The sequence below is a fragment of the Heterodontus francisci genome, chromosome 1, assembly GCF_036365525.1.
Source record: "Heterodontus francisci isolate sHetFra1 chromosome 1, sHetFra1.hap1, whole genome shotgun sequence".
In the NCBI taxonomy this organism is placed as follows: domain Eukaryota; kingdom Metazoa; phylum Chordata; class Chondrichthyes; order Heterodontiformes; family Heterodontidae; genus Heterodontus; species Heterodontus francisci.
In genome coordinates this window covers 138,448,250-138,463,289 of record NC_090371.1, presented here as the reverse complement: position 1 = coordinate 138,463,289, position 15,040 = coordinate 138,448,250, and the positions used below count along the sequence as shown (strand labels likewise).

The 15,040-nt window shown below is 45.7% G+C and overlaps 1 protein-coding gene across 1 annotated transcript in view; it reads left to right on the top strand.

Moving 5' to 3' along the window:
• The window catches only part of wdr19 (WD repeat domain 19), a 209,785-nt gene that overhangs the window by 110,755 nt on the left and 83,990 nt on the right, over window positions 1–15,040 (top strand). The window contains exons 20-21 of the mRNA XM_068036669.1: window positions 1,337–1,446; window positions 1,952–2,009. Of these exons, the coding sequence (XP_067892770.1) occupies window positions 1,337–1,446; window positions 1,952–2,009 (168 nt within the window). The remainder of the gene's footprint in view (window positions 1–1,336; window positions 1,447–1,951; window positions 2,010–15,040) is intronic.

The window sequence follows — 15,040 nt, the reverse complement described above, 5'->3', positions numbered from 1 at the left end:
ATCGAGCTGTGGGAGTCGGTGGGCTTATAATGAATATTAGTGGACAGCCTATCCTCAGAGATGGAGACAGAGAAATCGAGGAAGGGAAGGGAAGTGTCGGAAATGAACCATGTGAAGATGAGAGATGGGTGGAAATTAGAAGCAAAGTTAATAAAGTTTTCTAGTTCGGGGCGGGAGCAGGAAACGGCACCGATATAGTCATCAATGTACCGGAAAAAGATTTGGGGGAGGGGGCCTGAGTAGGACTGGAACAAGGAATGTTCGATATATCCCACGAAAAGAGAGGCATAACTGGGACCCATGCGGGTACTCGTAGCAACATCTTTTACTTGGAGGAAGTGAGTGGAGTTGAAGAAGTTGTTCAATGTGAGAACAAGTTCAGCCAGGCGGAGGAGGGTGGTGGTGGATGGGGACTGGTTGTAAGACATGACCTTCCCTTAACAAATCAAAGAACAAAGAAAATTACAGCACAGGAACAGGCCCTTCGGCCCTCCAAGCCTGCACCGATCCAGATCCTCTACCTAAACATGTCGCCTATTTCCATGCTGACAATCCCTGATTAATCCGTGCCTTTCTAAGTGGCAGTTTATCCTGTCCCACAGAATTAATTCTAATAATTTTCCCACCATCGAGGTCAGACTGACCGGCCTATAATTATTTGGCCTATCCCTCACACCCTTTTTAAACAATTGTATAACATTCGCAGACCTCCAGTCGTCTGGTACCTCACCTTTATCCAGTGAGGACTTGAAGATGATCCTCAGCATATGCGCTATTTCCTCCCTGGCTTCCTTTAACGACCTGCGATGCAATACAACCGGCCTTGGTGATTTATCCACTTTCAAGGATGTCAGACCCTCTCGTACTTCCTCTCTCATTATGCTTATTGTATCTAATATTTCACACGCCTCCTCTTTAACTACAATGTCTGCATCAACCCTCTCCTTTGTGAAGACAGAGACAAAAAACTCATTAAGAACCCTGCCCTCATCTTCTGCATCCATGCATAAGTTCCCTTACACATCTCTGATAGGCCCACCCCATTCCTTAGTTATCCTCTTGCTCTTAATGTACTGATAAAACATCTTCGGGTTTTCCTTGATTTTACCTGCCAATAATTTTTCATGTCCTCTGCTTTTCTAATTTCTGTTTTTACTTCACCCCTGCATTTTCTATACTCCTCTAGGTTGGACAGCCCGGGCTTTGATAAAATTACGGCCTGTGTCTTGGAAGTACTCCATTAGCTCATTTAAAATATTTATTATTTGTTCTGAATTATGATAGATATTTTGTAAACGTATTATTTCTTGAGTGATGCAGAGCTTTTATCATGCAGATGCGGAGGGATCTACAGCATTGGGACAGCGCTCTGCAATTAGCTAAACGGCTGGCTCCTGATCAGATCTCATTTATCTCCAAAGAATATGCTATTCAACTGGAATTCACGTATGTCTAAAAAGGGAGCTCTTTTTATATTGTAAATATCGATAATTTCTCCATGTGATGTCAACCTACTATACAGTCTACTCTTATTCAGTTACTTAATGCAAATCACATGCTAATTTTATCCATTTATTTTGCTTAATTTGATTTACTGGATAATTTGAATTTCTTTAAGCAAAAAGTTACTTTGGATTATCCTCCGCATATGCAATGTGCGAGATTTATCGATCCAAAATTTGGAATATTAAAAGGAATGGAGTTTTTTTTATTTTTCTCTTTGTTGCCAATTTTTAGGATAACTTTTTAATTGCTGTTCCTTACTAGTTAAGATACATGTTCGTCTAACTTCACATTTAATATGCACATTATCTCGCCACCTTTTCATGGGTTACATTACATACAAATGAAGTTATGGAATATTGCAAAATAGACTTCCCCTATTTTTGGATTAATGATAAAAATGTACAAGTTTTTCTGTTTGTCACATTGAACAATATTTGTTTTCCAGGGGTGACTATGTGAATGCTTTGGCACATTATGAAAAAGGCATGACCGGAGACAATAAGGCAAGACATTGTAGATTAAATTGTCCCACTTCATGGATAATAACAAAAGCAGTATGTGATTACAATAATGAACTTTAAGCACCTAACATTATTTTGCTCCAGAAATAATAATCTTAGACAATTTTAAATCAAGGATCTCACTAAATCCTCAAAATATTCAACATTAAACCAGATTTCCTAATCCAGGATGATTGGTTTTGCTATAATAAAAGCAAAATGCTGCAGATTCTGGAAATCTGAAATAAATGCAGAAAGTGTTGGAAATACTCAGCCGGTCAGGCAGCATCTGAGGAGAGAGAAGCAGAGTTAACGTTTCAGTTCTGTGACCTTTCATCAGTTCTGAGGTTATAGACCTGAAACGTTAACTCTGCTTCTCTCGCCATAGATGCTGCCTGATCTGATTGGTTTTGCTGTTCAGTCGTAGGCATCAGGTGTGGCTCAGTGGATAGTACAATCACATCTAAGCCAGAAAGTAGTGGGTTCAAGTCCCACTCCATAGTCTTGAGCGTAAAAATCCAGGCTGACACTTCATTGCAGTATTGAGCAAATGCCGCACTGTTGGAGGTATTGTCTTTCAGATGAGATGTTAAACCAAGGCCTCCTCTGCCTTCTCAGATTATTTTGCACCAGAAGATTTACCAGAATGGTTCCAGGGATGAGGAATTTTAACTACAAGGTTAGGTTGGAGAAGCTGGGGTTTTTCTCCTAGGAGCAAAGAAGATTGAGGGGAGATTTGATTTAAGTGTACAAGATTATGACAGATTTAGATAAGGTAGACAAAGAAAAGCTGTTCCCATTAGCTGATTGTACAAGGACTAGGGGACATAGATTTAAGGTTTTGGGCAAGAGATGCAGAGGGAATGTGAGGAAGAACTTTTTTATGCAGCAAGTGGTAATGACCTGGAACTCGCTCCCTACGAGGCTGGTCGATGCGGAGATGATCAGTGATTTCAAAAGGAAATTGGATGGGTACTTAAGGGAAATAAACTGGCAGGGCCACGGGGTTAGAGCAGGGGAATGGGACTGAGTGATTGGATTGCTCTATAGAGAGCCGGCATGAGCTCGTTGGGTCAAGTGGACTCTTTCTGTGCCATAATGACTCTCTGACTCTATTTTGAAGAACAGGGGAGTTCTCCCTGGTGTCCTGGCCAATATTTATCCATCAACCAACATCACTAAAACAGATGATATGGTCATTATCTCATTACTGTTTGTGGGACCTTGCTATGTGCAAATTAGCTGCCATGTTTCCTTCATTACAACAGCAACTACATTTCAAAAGTACTTCATTGGCTGTATTGCTTCATTGGAGGTCCTGAGTGTCAAAACTCAGAGAGCCAGGTGATGAAGGATAGAGCACTGAAGTCAAATTTTATTCACTCATTAGCTTTTATTTGCAGAGTTACACATAACATATGGTACACATCCAAAAGCCCAGCCCCCTTTCAATCTGTTCCTATATATATGTGGACAGGTGAGTTCCCAATTAATGCCCACCACCTGAATACCATTAAACACCCAATTGATGCGCATACGAACATAAGAATTAGGAGCAGGATGTTAAAATCTAAAAAGCTGGTTGTGGAAGGTTAATACTGGAACCTATATTTACTCAGTTTCACATTTATTGTGCAGGGTAAAAAGATTACAAGCATATAACCCTCCCCAGTCCCAGTGAGTGTCTCCTTTTAAGTGCTCAATTAAAACCCCAATTAACACAGCACAGTGGCGCAGTGGTTAGCACCGCAGCGGTTAGCACCGCAGCCTCACAGCTCCAGCGACCCGGGTTCAATTCTGGGTACTGCCTGTGCGGAGTTTGCAAGTTCTCCCTGTGACTGCGTGGGTTTTCGACAGCCAAAGACTTGCAGGTTGATAGGTAAATTGGCCATTGTAAATTGCCCCGAGTGTAGGTAGGTGGTAGGAGAATTGAAGGAAGGTGGGGATGTGGTAGGAATATGGGATTAATGTTCTTTTGGGCCTCCTTATCTCGAGAGACAATGGATACGCGCCTGGAGGTGGTCAGTGGTTTGTGAAGCAGCGCCTGGAGTGGCTATAAAGGCCAATTCTGGAGTGACAGGCTCTTCCACAGGTGCTGCAGAGAAATTTGTTTGTTGGGGCTGTTGCACAGTTGGCTCTCCCCTTGCGCCTCTGTCTTTTTTCCTGCCAACTACTAAGTCTCTTCGACTCGCCACAATTTAGCCCTGTCTTTATGGCTGCCCGCCAGCTCTGGCGAATGCTGGCAACTGACTCCCACGACTTGTGATCAATGTCACAGGATTTCATGTCGCGTTTGCAGACGTCTTTATAACGGAGACATGGACGGCCGGTGGGTCTGATACCAGTGGCGAGCTCGCTGTACAATGTGTCTTTGGGGATCCTGCCATCTTCCATGCGGCTCACATGGCCAAGCCATCTCAAGCGCCGCTGACTCAGTAGTGTGTATAAGCTGGGGATGTTGGCCGCTTCAAGGACTTCTGTGTTGGAGATATAGTCCTGCCACCTGATGCCAAGTATTCTCCGAAGGCAGCGAAGATGGAATGAATTGAGACGTCGCTCTTGGCTGGCATACGTTGTCCAGGCCTCGCTGCCGTAGAGCAAGGTACTGAGGACACAGGCCTGATACACTCGGACTTTTGTGTTCCGTGTCAGTGCGCCATTTTCCCACACTCTCTTGGCCAGTCTGAACATAGCAGTGGAAGCCTTACCCATGCGCTTGTTGATTTCTGCATCTAGAGACAGGTTACTGGTGATAGTTGAGCCTAGGTAGGTGAACTCTTGAACCACTTCCAGAGCGTGGTCGCCAATATTGATGGATGGAGCATTTCTGACATCCTGCCCCATGATGTTCGTTTTCTTGAGGCTGATGGTTAGGCCAAATTCATTGCAGGCAGACGCAAACCTGTCGATGAGACTCTGCAGGCATTCTTCAGTGTGAGATGTTAAAGCAGCATCGTCAGCAAAGAGGAGTTCTCTGATGAGGACTTTCCGTACTTTGGACTTCGCTCTTAGACGGGCAAGGTTGAACAACCTGCCCCCTGATCTTGTGTGGAGGAAAATTCCTTCTTCAGAGGATTTGAACGCATGTGAAAGCAGCAGGGAGAAGAAAATCCCAAAAAGTGTGGGTGCGAGAACACAGCCCTGTTTCACACCACTCAGGATAGGAAAGGGCTCTGATGAGGAGCCACCATGTTGAATTGTGCCTTTCATATTGTCATGGAATGAGGTGATGATACTTAGTAGCTTTGGTGGACATCCGATCTTTTCTAGTAGTCTGAAGAGACCACGTCTGCTGACGAGGTCAAAGGCTTTGGTGAGATCAATGAAAGCAATGTAGAGGGGCATCTGTTGTTCACGGCATTTCTCCTGTATCTGACGAAGGGAGAACAGCATGTCAATAGTCGATCTCTCTGCACGAAAGCCACACTGTGCCTCAGGGTAGACGCGCTCGGCCAGCTTCTGGAGCCTGTTCAGAGCGACTCGAGCAAAGACTTTCCCCACTATGCTGAGCAGGGAGATTCCACGGTAGTTGTTGCAGTCACCGCGGTCACCTTTGTTTTTATAGAGGGTGATGATGTTGGCATCGCGCATGTCCTGGGGTACTGCTCCCTCGTCCCAGCACAGGCATAGCAGTTCATGTAGTGCTGAGAGTATAGCAGGCTTGGCACTCTTGATTATTTCAGGGGTAATGCTGTCCTTCCCAGGGGCTTTTCCGCTGGCTAGGGAATCAATGGCATCACTGAGTTCCGATTTGGTTGGCTGTATGTCCAGCTCATCCATGACTGGTAGAGGCTGGGCTGCATTGAGGGCAGTCTCAGTGACAGCATTCTCCCTGGAGTACAGTTCTAGGTAGTGCTCAACCCAGCGGTCCATCTGTTTGCGTTGGTCAGTGATTATGTCCCCCGATTTAGATTTGAGGGGGGTGATCTTCTTGATGGTTGGCCCAAGAGCTCTCTTCATGCCATCATACATTCCTCTGATGTTTCCGGTGTCTGAGGCCAGCTGAATATGACTGCATAGGTGTTGCCAGTAGTCGTTTGCGCAACGCCTAGCTGTTCTTTGTGCAGTACTTCTGGCTGCTTTAAGTGCTGCGGATGTTAAATCGCTGGGGGCTTTCTTGTAGTTCAAAAGTGCAATGCGCTTAGCGGCTATGACAGGTTCCAGCTCTTCATTATGAGATTGAAACCAGTCTGCATTTCTCTTCGCACTTTTGCCTTAGGTGGTCAAAGCTGACTCATAGATGGCGTCTCTGATGTGGGCCCACTTGGTCTCAGCATCCCCTGTGGGAGTGTTTTGAAGGGCTGTTACAAGTGAATTTAGAAATTTTTGTAACAGCTGTGGGTGAGAAATTCTGCTCGTGTTGATGCGCGGGTGGCCCTTCTGCTTGGAATGATGCAACTTCTTTGGTCTGAGTCTAACCTTGCTGCACACCAGGGAGTGGTCGGTGTCGCAGTCCGCACTGTGGAAGCTGCGTGTGATTTGAACACTGTTTAAGGCGGCTCGCCTTGTGACGATGAGGTCTAGCTGGTGCCAACGACGTGATCTTGGGTGCCTCCATGAAACCTGGTGACAGGGTTTAGTGTGAAAGAACGAGTTGGTGATGCAGAGGTTATGATAGGTACACAACTCAAGCAGTCTCTGCCCGTTCTCATTCATCCTTCCAACGCCATAGCGCCCAAGGCAGGAGGGCCATGAGTCATGGTCGGCCCCAACCCTGGCATTAAAGTCCCCCAGCAGGAATAGGTGTTCGGTGTTGGGGATGCTGCTAATGATGTTATGGAGTTGTTCATAGAACTGGTCTTTAGCTTCAGGTGCGGAACAGAGTGTTGGAGCATAGATGCTGAGTAGGTGTACTGGACCAGAGGTGGTGAGCAGTCGGATGGACAGTATGCGTTCCGAGCCATTTGAGGGAGGCTCTATCATGCTGAGCAAGGAGTTTCTGATGGCGAAGCCCACTCCATGCTGTCTTGGTTCTTCAGGATCCCTGCCCTGCCAGAAGAAGGTGTAGTCTTGCTCTGCTAGAGAGCCACTCGCGGGGAGGCGAGTCTCCTGAAGTGCTGCAATGTCCACATTGAGTCTACTGAGCTCGTTGTTAATGATGGCGGTCTTCCGAGAATCGTTGATTTGTGTAAGGTCTTCCGACAGGCCAGGACACATAGTTCTGATGTAGGATTAGCATAAATGGGTGGTTGGTGGTCGGCACAGACTCGGTGGGCCGAAGGGCCTGTTTCAGTGCTGTATCTCTAAATAAAAATAAATAAAAAATAAAATGTAGTCTTTTCTCACTCAAACTTTTTGTACAGTGTACATTGTCCCACAAGGAACGATTATCCACGGAACATTCAATGGGTTTCCTATCTTCAGGATGTCCCTTGTTCAGAATTTCACCCAAAATATTTGACAAATAGAACCCAATGTCCTCTGCCTCCACAAGACTCCACAAAAGGTGAAGTCACACAGGATCAGAGGTGAGCTGGCAAGATGGATGCAGAACTGGCTCGGTCATAGAAGACAAAGGGTAACAGTGGAAGGGTGCTTTTCTGAATGGAGGGCTGTGACTAGTGCTGTTCCGCAGGGATCAGTGCTGGGACCTTTGCTGTTTGTAGTATATATAAATGATTTGGAGGAAAATGTAGCTGGTCTGATTAGTAAGTTTGCGGACGACACAAAGGTTGGTGGAGTTACGGATAGTGATGAGGATTGTCAGAGGATACAGCCGGATATAGATCGGTTGGAGACTTGGGCGGAGAAATGGCAGATGGAGTTTAATTCGGACAAATGTGAGGTAATGCATTTTGGAAGGTCTAATACAGGTGGGAAGTATACAGTAAATGGCAGAACCCTTAGGAGTATTGACAGGCAGAGAGATCTGGGCGTACAGGTCCGCAGATCACTGAAAGTGGCAATGCAGGTGGATAAGGTAGTCAAGAAGGCATACGGCATGCTTGCCTTCGTCGGTCGGGGCATAGAGTATAAAAATTGGCAAGTCATACTGCAGCTGTACAGAACCTTAGTTAGGCCACACTTGGAATATTGCGTACAATTCTGGTCGCCACACTACCAGAAGGATGTGGAGGCTTTGGAGAGGGTACAGAAGAGGTTTACCAGGATGTTGCCTGGTCTGGAGGGTATTAGCCATGAGGAGAGGTTGGATAAGCTCAGATTGTTTTCACTGGAACGATGGAGGTGGAGGGGCGACCTGATAGAGGTTTACAAAGTTATGAGTGGCATGGACAGAGTGGATAGTCAGAAGCTTTCTCCCAGGGTGGAAGAGTCAGTTACTAGGGGACATAGGTTTAAGGTGAGAGGGGCAAAGTTTAGAGGGGATGTGCGAGGCAAGTTTTTGACACAGAGGGTGGTGAGTGCCTGGAACTTGCTGCCAGGGGAGGTGGTGGAAGCAGATACGATAGCGACGTTTAAGAGACATCTTGACAAATATATGAATAGGAAGGGAATAGAGGGATATGGGCCCCGGAAGTGCAGAAGGTTTTTACTTTAGACAGGCATCATGATCGGCGCAGGCTTGGAGGACCGAATGGCCTGTTCCTGTGCTGTACTGTTCTTTGTTTCTGCAGCTAACGTGCTTTTAACAACCCGTTTTATTTTCTTAGCCTGCCAAGCTAAAGGGCAACATTTTCCATTTTCACCCATCAGAAGTATTATGAAGCCAGCTGCACTTGAATACCTATCAGCAAGATTAGCATGTGAAGCATCACTAAAAATTATTAGCTTCATGTTCTTTGGGTTACCTAAGGATGGGAACTTCAGTACACATTTCTCCAGATTTAGTGTTTTCATCGTTTTATCTGCCCTCAAAACATTCTCAACTTTTGGAAGTTTCATCATCATGCTTAACGCCAGCACATCAAAATTAGCAACAGACCTAGTCTGAGAGCCCAACCAGTTTAGTTGACCCACCAGGCTTTGCAATTGCTCAGTCTTTTCTTTAGATATATCATCATCTTCCTGTGATGACCTAACACGATTAACTGGGATGGAAATAACACACACTAAATAGGATTGTTAATTCAAACTTATTCCAGACTTATTCTGCTTAATATCTAAACCAATATATTTGAAGGCTCCACAAACCTGACTCCCAATCTTAAATTCTGCCTTAATCTTATGAATAACATATTTCTCAAAATCCACACTACCACCCCATAAGAAATTATCAACGTGCATCATGAAGATGCCTGAAAGTTTCCCTTTATGATACCAACAAAAAACCTGTCAGGATCTGCTTTTAGTTGAACACAACCAATTTTCAACAAAACAGAGCTCACTGAGAAATACAACAGCCTGGAAGCATCATTAAGGCCACAGAAGCATTTGTTCAGTTTCCATAATTTCCCTTCTGTGTCTGCTGCCTCTTTAGGTGATTTCAGATACACTTCTCTCTGAAAAGTTTCACCCTGCAGAAATGCAGTTTTTATGTCAATAGAGTCATAGAGTATACAGCACAGAAACAGGCCCTTTGGCCCATCTTGGCCGTGCCGCCCAACAAGCACCTAAATATTCTAATCCCATTTACCAGCACTTGGCCTGTAGCCTTGTATGCTATGGCGTTTCAAGTGCTCATCTAAATACTTCTTAAATGTTGTGAGGGTTCCTGCCTCTACCACCTCTTCAGGCAATGCGGTCCAGATTCCAACCACCCTCTGGGTGAAAATTTTTTTCCTCAACTCCCCTCTCAACCTCCTGCCTCTGATCATAAATCTATGCCCCCTGGTTATTGACCCCTCCGCTAACGGAAAAAGCCTCTTGCTATCTAACCTAACAATGCCCCTCATAATTTTGTACACCTCAATCATGTCCCCCCTCAGCCTTCTCTGCTCTGAGGAAAAACAACCCTAGCCTTTTCAGTCTCTCTTCATAGCTGAAATTCTCCAGCCCAGGCAACATCCTGGTGAATCTCCTCTGCACCCTCTCCAGTGCAATCACATCCTTCCTATAGTGTGGTGCCCAGAACTGTGCACAGTATTCCAGCTGTGGCCTAACTAGCGTTTTATACAGCTCCATCATAACCTCCCTGCCCTTATATTCTATGCCTCGGTTGATAAAGGCAAGTATCCCATACGCCTTCCTAACCACCTTATCTACCTGTGCTGCTGCCTTCAGTGATCTATGGAAAAGTACACCAAGGTCCTTCTGACCTTCTGTACTTCCTAGGGTCCTACCATCCATTGTATATTCCCTTGCCTTGTTAATCCTCCCAAAATGCATCACCCCACACTTCTTAAGGTTAAATTCCATTTGCCACTGCTCTTCCCATCTTACCAGCCCATCTATATCGCCCTGTAATCTCAGGCTTTCCTCCTCACTATTTACGACACTACCAATTTTCGTGTCATCTGCGGATTTACTTTTCATACCTCCTATATTCACGTCTAAATTATTAATGTACAGTACAAACAGCAAGGGTCCCAATACCGATCCCTGCGGTACACCACTGGTCACAGGCTTCCATTCGCAAAAACAACCCTCTACCATTACCCTCTGCCTCCTGCCACTAAGCCAATTTTGGATCCTATTTGCCAAATTGCCCTGGATCCCATGGGCTCTTACCTTCTTGACCAATCTCCCATGGTGGACTTTATCAAAAGCCTTACTGAAGTTCACGTAGACTACATCAACTGCTTTACCCTCATCTACACATCTAGTCACTCCCTCGAAAAATTCAATCAAGTTAGTTAGACACGATCTCCCCCTGACAAAGCCATGCTGACTATCCCTGATTAATCCCTGATATATCTAATTTCTGATCCAATCCTGTATATCCCTTGACATCCAGTGTTCCCTGGACTTGTTGGTCCTACCCTTCACCTTAACAGGTACATGTTAGCTCTGAACCCTCACTATTTCCTCTTTGAATGACTCCCACTGGTCTAATGTAGACTTTCCTAGAAGTAGCTGCTCCCAGTCCACTTTGGCCAGATCCTGTTTAATCATATTGAAATCGGCCTTCCCTCAATTCAGTACCTTTATTTCTGGCCTGTCCTTGTCCTTTTCCATAACTACCTTAAATCTTACAGAGTTATGGTCACTATCCCCGAAATGCTCCCCGACTGACTCTTCTACCACTTGTCCAGCTATATTTGAAGCATATATTTGGAGCATGCGCGATGCTGAGGAGGTCGTGGATAGCACGTTTAGCGAATTGGTCACACCGCAGATTAGGATTGCTGAGTGAGAAAGGGAATGGGTGACCAAAAGGCAGAGAAAGAGCAGGAAGGCAGCGCAGGAGTCCCCTGCGGTCATCTCCCTCCAAAACAAGTATACCATTTTGGATACTGTTGAGGGAGATGGCTCACCAGGGGAAGGCAGCAGTAGCCAGGTTCATGGCACCGTGGCTGGCTCTGCTGTTCGGAAGGGCGGGAAAAAGAGTGGAAGGGCTATAGTCATCGGGGATTCGATTGTAAGGGGAGTAGATAGGCGGTTCTGTGGTCGAAAACGAGACTCCCGAATGGTATGTTGCCTCCCAGGTGCACGGGTCAGGGATGTCTCAGATCGGCTGCAGAACATTCTGAAGGGGGAGGGTGAACAGCCAGTTGTCATTGTGCACATAGGCACCAATGGTATAGGGAAAAAACGGGATGAGGTCCTACAAGCAGAATTCAGGGAGTTAGGAGCCAAGTTAAAAAGTAGGACCTCAGAGGTAGTAATCTTAGGATTGCTACCAGTGCCACGTGATAGTCAGAGTAGAAATGAAAGAATAGTCAGGATGAATGCGTGGCTTGAGAGATGGTGCAGGAAGGAGGGGTTCAGATTTTTTGGACATTGGGACCGGTTCTGGGGGAGGTGGGACTATTACAAATTGGACGGTCTACACCTGGGCCGGACTGGAACCAATGTCCTTGGGAGTGCTTTTGCTAACGCTGTTGGGGAGGGTTTAAACTAATGTGGCAGGGGGATGGGAACCAAATGAGGAGGTCAGTGGACAGTAAGGAGGTAGTAACGAAAGCCTGTAAGGAACTAGATAATGAAGTCAGCGTGACTAAGGGGAAGTGTAGGCAGGGAGCAGATGATGAACGCAAAGGGAGTGGTGGTCTGAGGTGCATTTGTTTTAATGCAAGAAGTGTAGTAGGTAAGGCAGATGAACTTAGGGCTTGGATTAGTACCTGGGAGTATGATGTTATTGCTATTACTGAGACTTGTTTGAGGGAAGGGCATGATTGGCAACTAAATATCCCAGGATATCGATGCTTCAGGCGGCAGAGAGAGGGAGGTAAAAGGGGTGGAGGAGTTGCATTACTGGTCAAAGAGGATATCACAGCTGTGCTGAAGGAGGGCACTATGGAGGACTCGAGCAGTGAGGCAATATGGGCACAACTCAGAAATAGGAAGGGTGCGGTAACAATGTTGGGGCTGTACTACAGGCCTCCCAACAGCGAGCGTGAGCTAGAGATACAAATATGTAAACAGATTATGGAAAGATGTAGGAGCAACAGGGTGGTGGTGATAGGAGATTTTAATTTCCCCAACATTGACTGGGATTCACTTAGTGTTAGAGGTCTAGATGGAGCAGAATTTGTCAGGAGCATCCAGGAGGGTTTTCTGGAGCAGTATGTAAATAGTCCAACTCTGGAAGGGGCCATACTGGACCTGGTGTTGGGGAATGAGCCGGGCCAGGTGGTTGAAGTTTCAGTAGGGGACTACTTTGGGAATAGTGATCACAATTCCGTAAGCTTTAAAATACTCATGGACAAAGACGAGAGTGGTCCTAAAGGAAGAGTACTAAATTGGGGGAAGGCCAACTATACCAAAATTCGGCAGGAGCTGGGGAATGTAGATTGGGAGCAGCTGTTTGAAGGTAAATCCACATGTGATATGTGGGAGGCTTTTAAAGAGAGGTTGATTAGCGTGCAGGAGAGACATGTTCCTGTGAAAATGAGGGATAGAAATGGCAAGATTAGGGAACCATGGATGACAGGTGAAATTGTGAGACTAGCTAAGAGGAAAAAGGAAGCATACATAAGGTCTAGGTGGCTGAAGAAAGACGAAGCTTTGAAAGAATATCGGGAATGTAGGACCAATCTGAAACGAGGAATTAAGAGGGCTAAAAGGGGTCATGAAATATCTTTAGCAAACAGGGTTAAGGAAAATCCCAAAGCCTTTTATTCATATATAAGGAGCAAGAGGGTAACTAGAGAAAGGATTGGCCCACTCAAGGACAAAGGAGGAAAGTTATGCGTGGAGTCAGCGAAAATGGGTGAGATTCTAAACGAGTACTTTGCATCGGTATTCACCGAGGAGAGGGACATGAAGGATGTTGAGGTTAGGGACAGATGTTTGATTACTCTAGGTCAAGTCGCCATAAGGAGGGAGGAAGTGTTGGGTATTCTAAAAGGCATTAAGGTGGACAAGTCCCCAGGTCCGGATGGGATCTATCCCAGGTTACTGAGGGAAGCGAGAGAGGAAATATCTGGGGCCTTAACAGACATCTTTGCAGCATCCTTAAACACGGGTGAGGTCCCGGAGGACTGGAGAATTGCTAATGTTGTCCCCTTGTTTAAGACGGGTAGCAGGGATAATCCAGGTAATTATAGACCGGTGAGCCTGACGTCAGTGGTAGGGAAGCTGCTGGAGAAGTTACTGAGGGATAGGATCTATTCCCATTTGGAAGAAAATGGGCTTATCAGTGATAGGCAACATGGTTTTGTGCAGGGAAGGTCATGTCTTACCAACTTAATAGAATTCTTTGAGGAAGTGACAAAGTTGATTGATGAGGGAAGGGCTGTAGATGTCATATACATGGACTTCAGTAAGGCATTTGATAAGGTTCCCCATGGTAGGCTGATGGAGAAAGTGAAGGCGCATGGGGTCCAATGTGTACTAGCTAGATGGATAAAGAACTGGCTGGGCAACAGGAGACAGAGAGTAGCAGTGGAAGGGAGTTTCTCAAAATGGAGACGTGTGACCAGTGGTGTTCCACAGGGATCCGTGCTGGGACCACTGTTGTTTGTGATATACATAAATGATTTGGAGGAAAGTATAGGTGGTCTGATTAGCAAGTTTGCAGATGACACTAAGATTGGTGGAGTGGCAGATAGTGAAGGGGACTGTCAGAGAATACAGCAGAATATAGATAGACTGGAGAGTTGGGCAGAGAAATGGCAGATGGAGTTCAATCAGGGCAAATGCGAGGTGATGCATTTTGGAAGATCCAATTCAAGAGTGAACTATACAGTAAATGGAAAAGTCCTGGGGAAAATTGATTTTAGAGAGATTTGGGTGTTCAGGTCCATTGTTCCCTGAAGGTGGCAACGCAGGTCAATAGAGTGGTCAAGGAGGCATACGGCATGCTTTCCTTCATCGGACGGGGTATTGAGTTCAAGAGTTGGCAGGACATGTTACAGTTGTATAGGACTTTGGTTCGGCCACATTTGGAATACTGCGTGCAGTTCTGGTCGCCACATTACCAAAAGGATGTGGATGCTTTGGAGAGGGTGCAGAGGAGGTTCCCCAGGATGTTGCCTGGTATGGAGGGCGCTAGCTATGAAGAGAGGTTGAGTAGATTAGGATTATTTTCATTAGAAAGACGGAGGTTGAGGGGGGACCTGATTGAGGTGTACAAAATCATGAGAGGTATAGACAGGTTGGATTGCAAGAAGCTTTTTCCCAGAGTGGGGGATTCAATTACTAGGGGTCACGAGTTCAAAGTGAGAGGGGAAATGTTTAGGGGGGATATGCGTGGGAAGTTCTTTACGCAGAGGGTGGTGGGTGCCTGGAACGCGTTGCCTGCGGAGGTGGTAGACGCGGGCACGATAGCGTCTTTTAAGATGTATCTAGACAGATACATGAATGGGCAGGAAGTAAAGAGATACAGACCCTTAGAAAATAGGCGTCATGTTTAGATAGAGGATCTGGATCGGCGCAGGCTTGGAGGGCCGAAGGGCCTGTTCCTGTGCTGTAATTTTCTTTGTTCTTTGTTCTTTATTCCCTAGGATTAGGTCCAGTACTGCTCCTTCTCTTGTAGGACTTTCTATGCACTGGCTCAAAAAGCTCTCCTGTATGCATTTTAGGAATTCCGC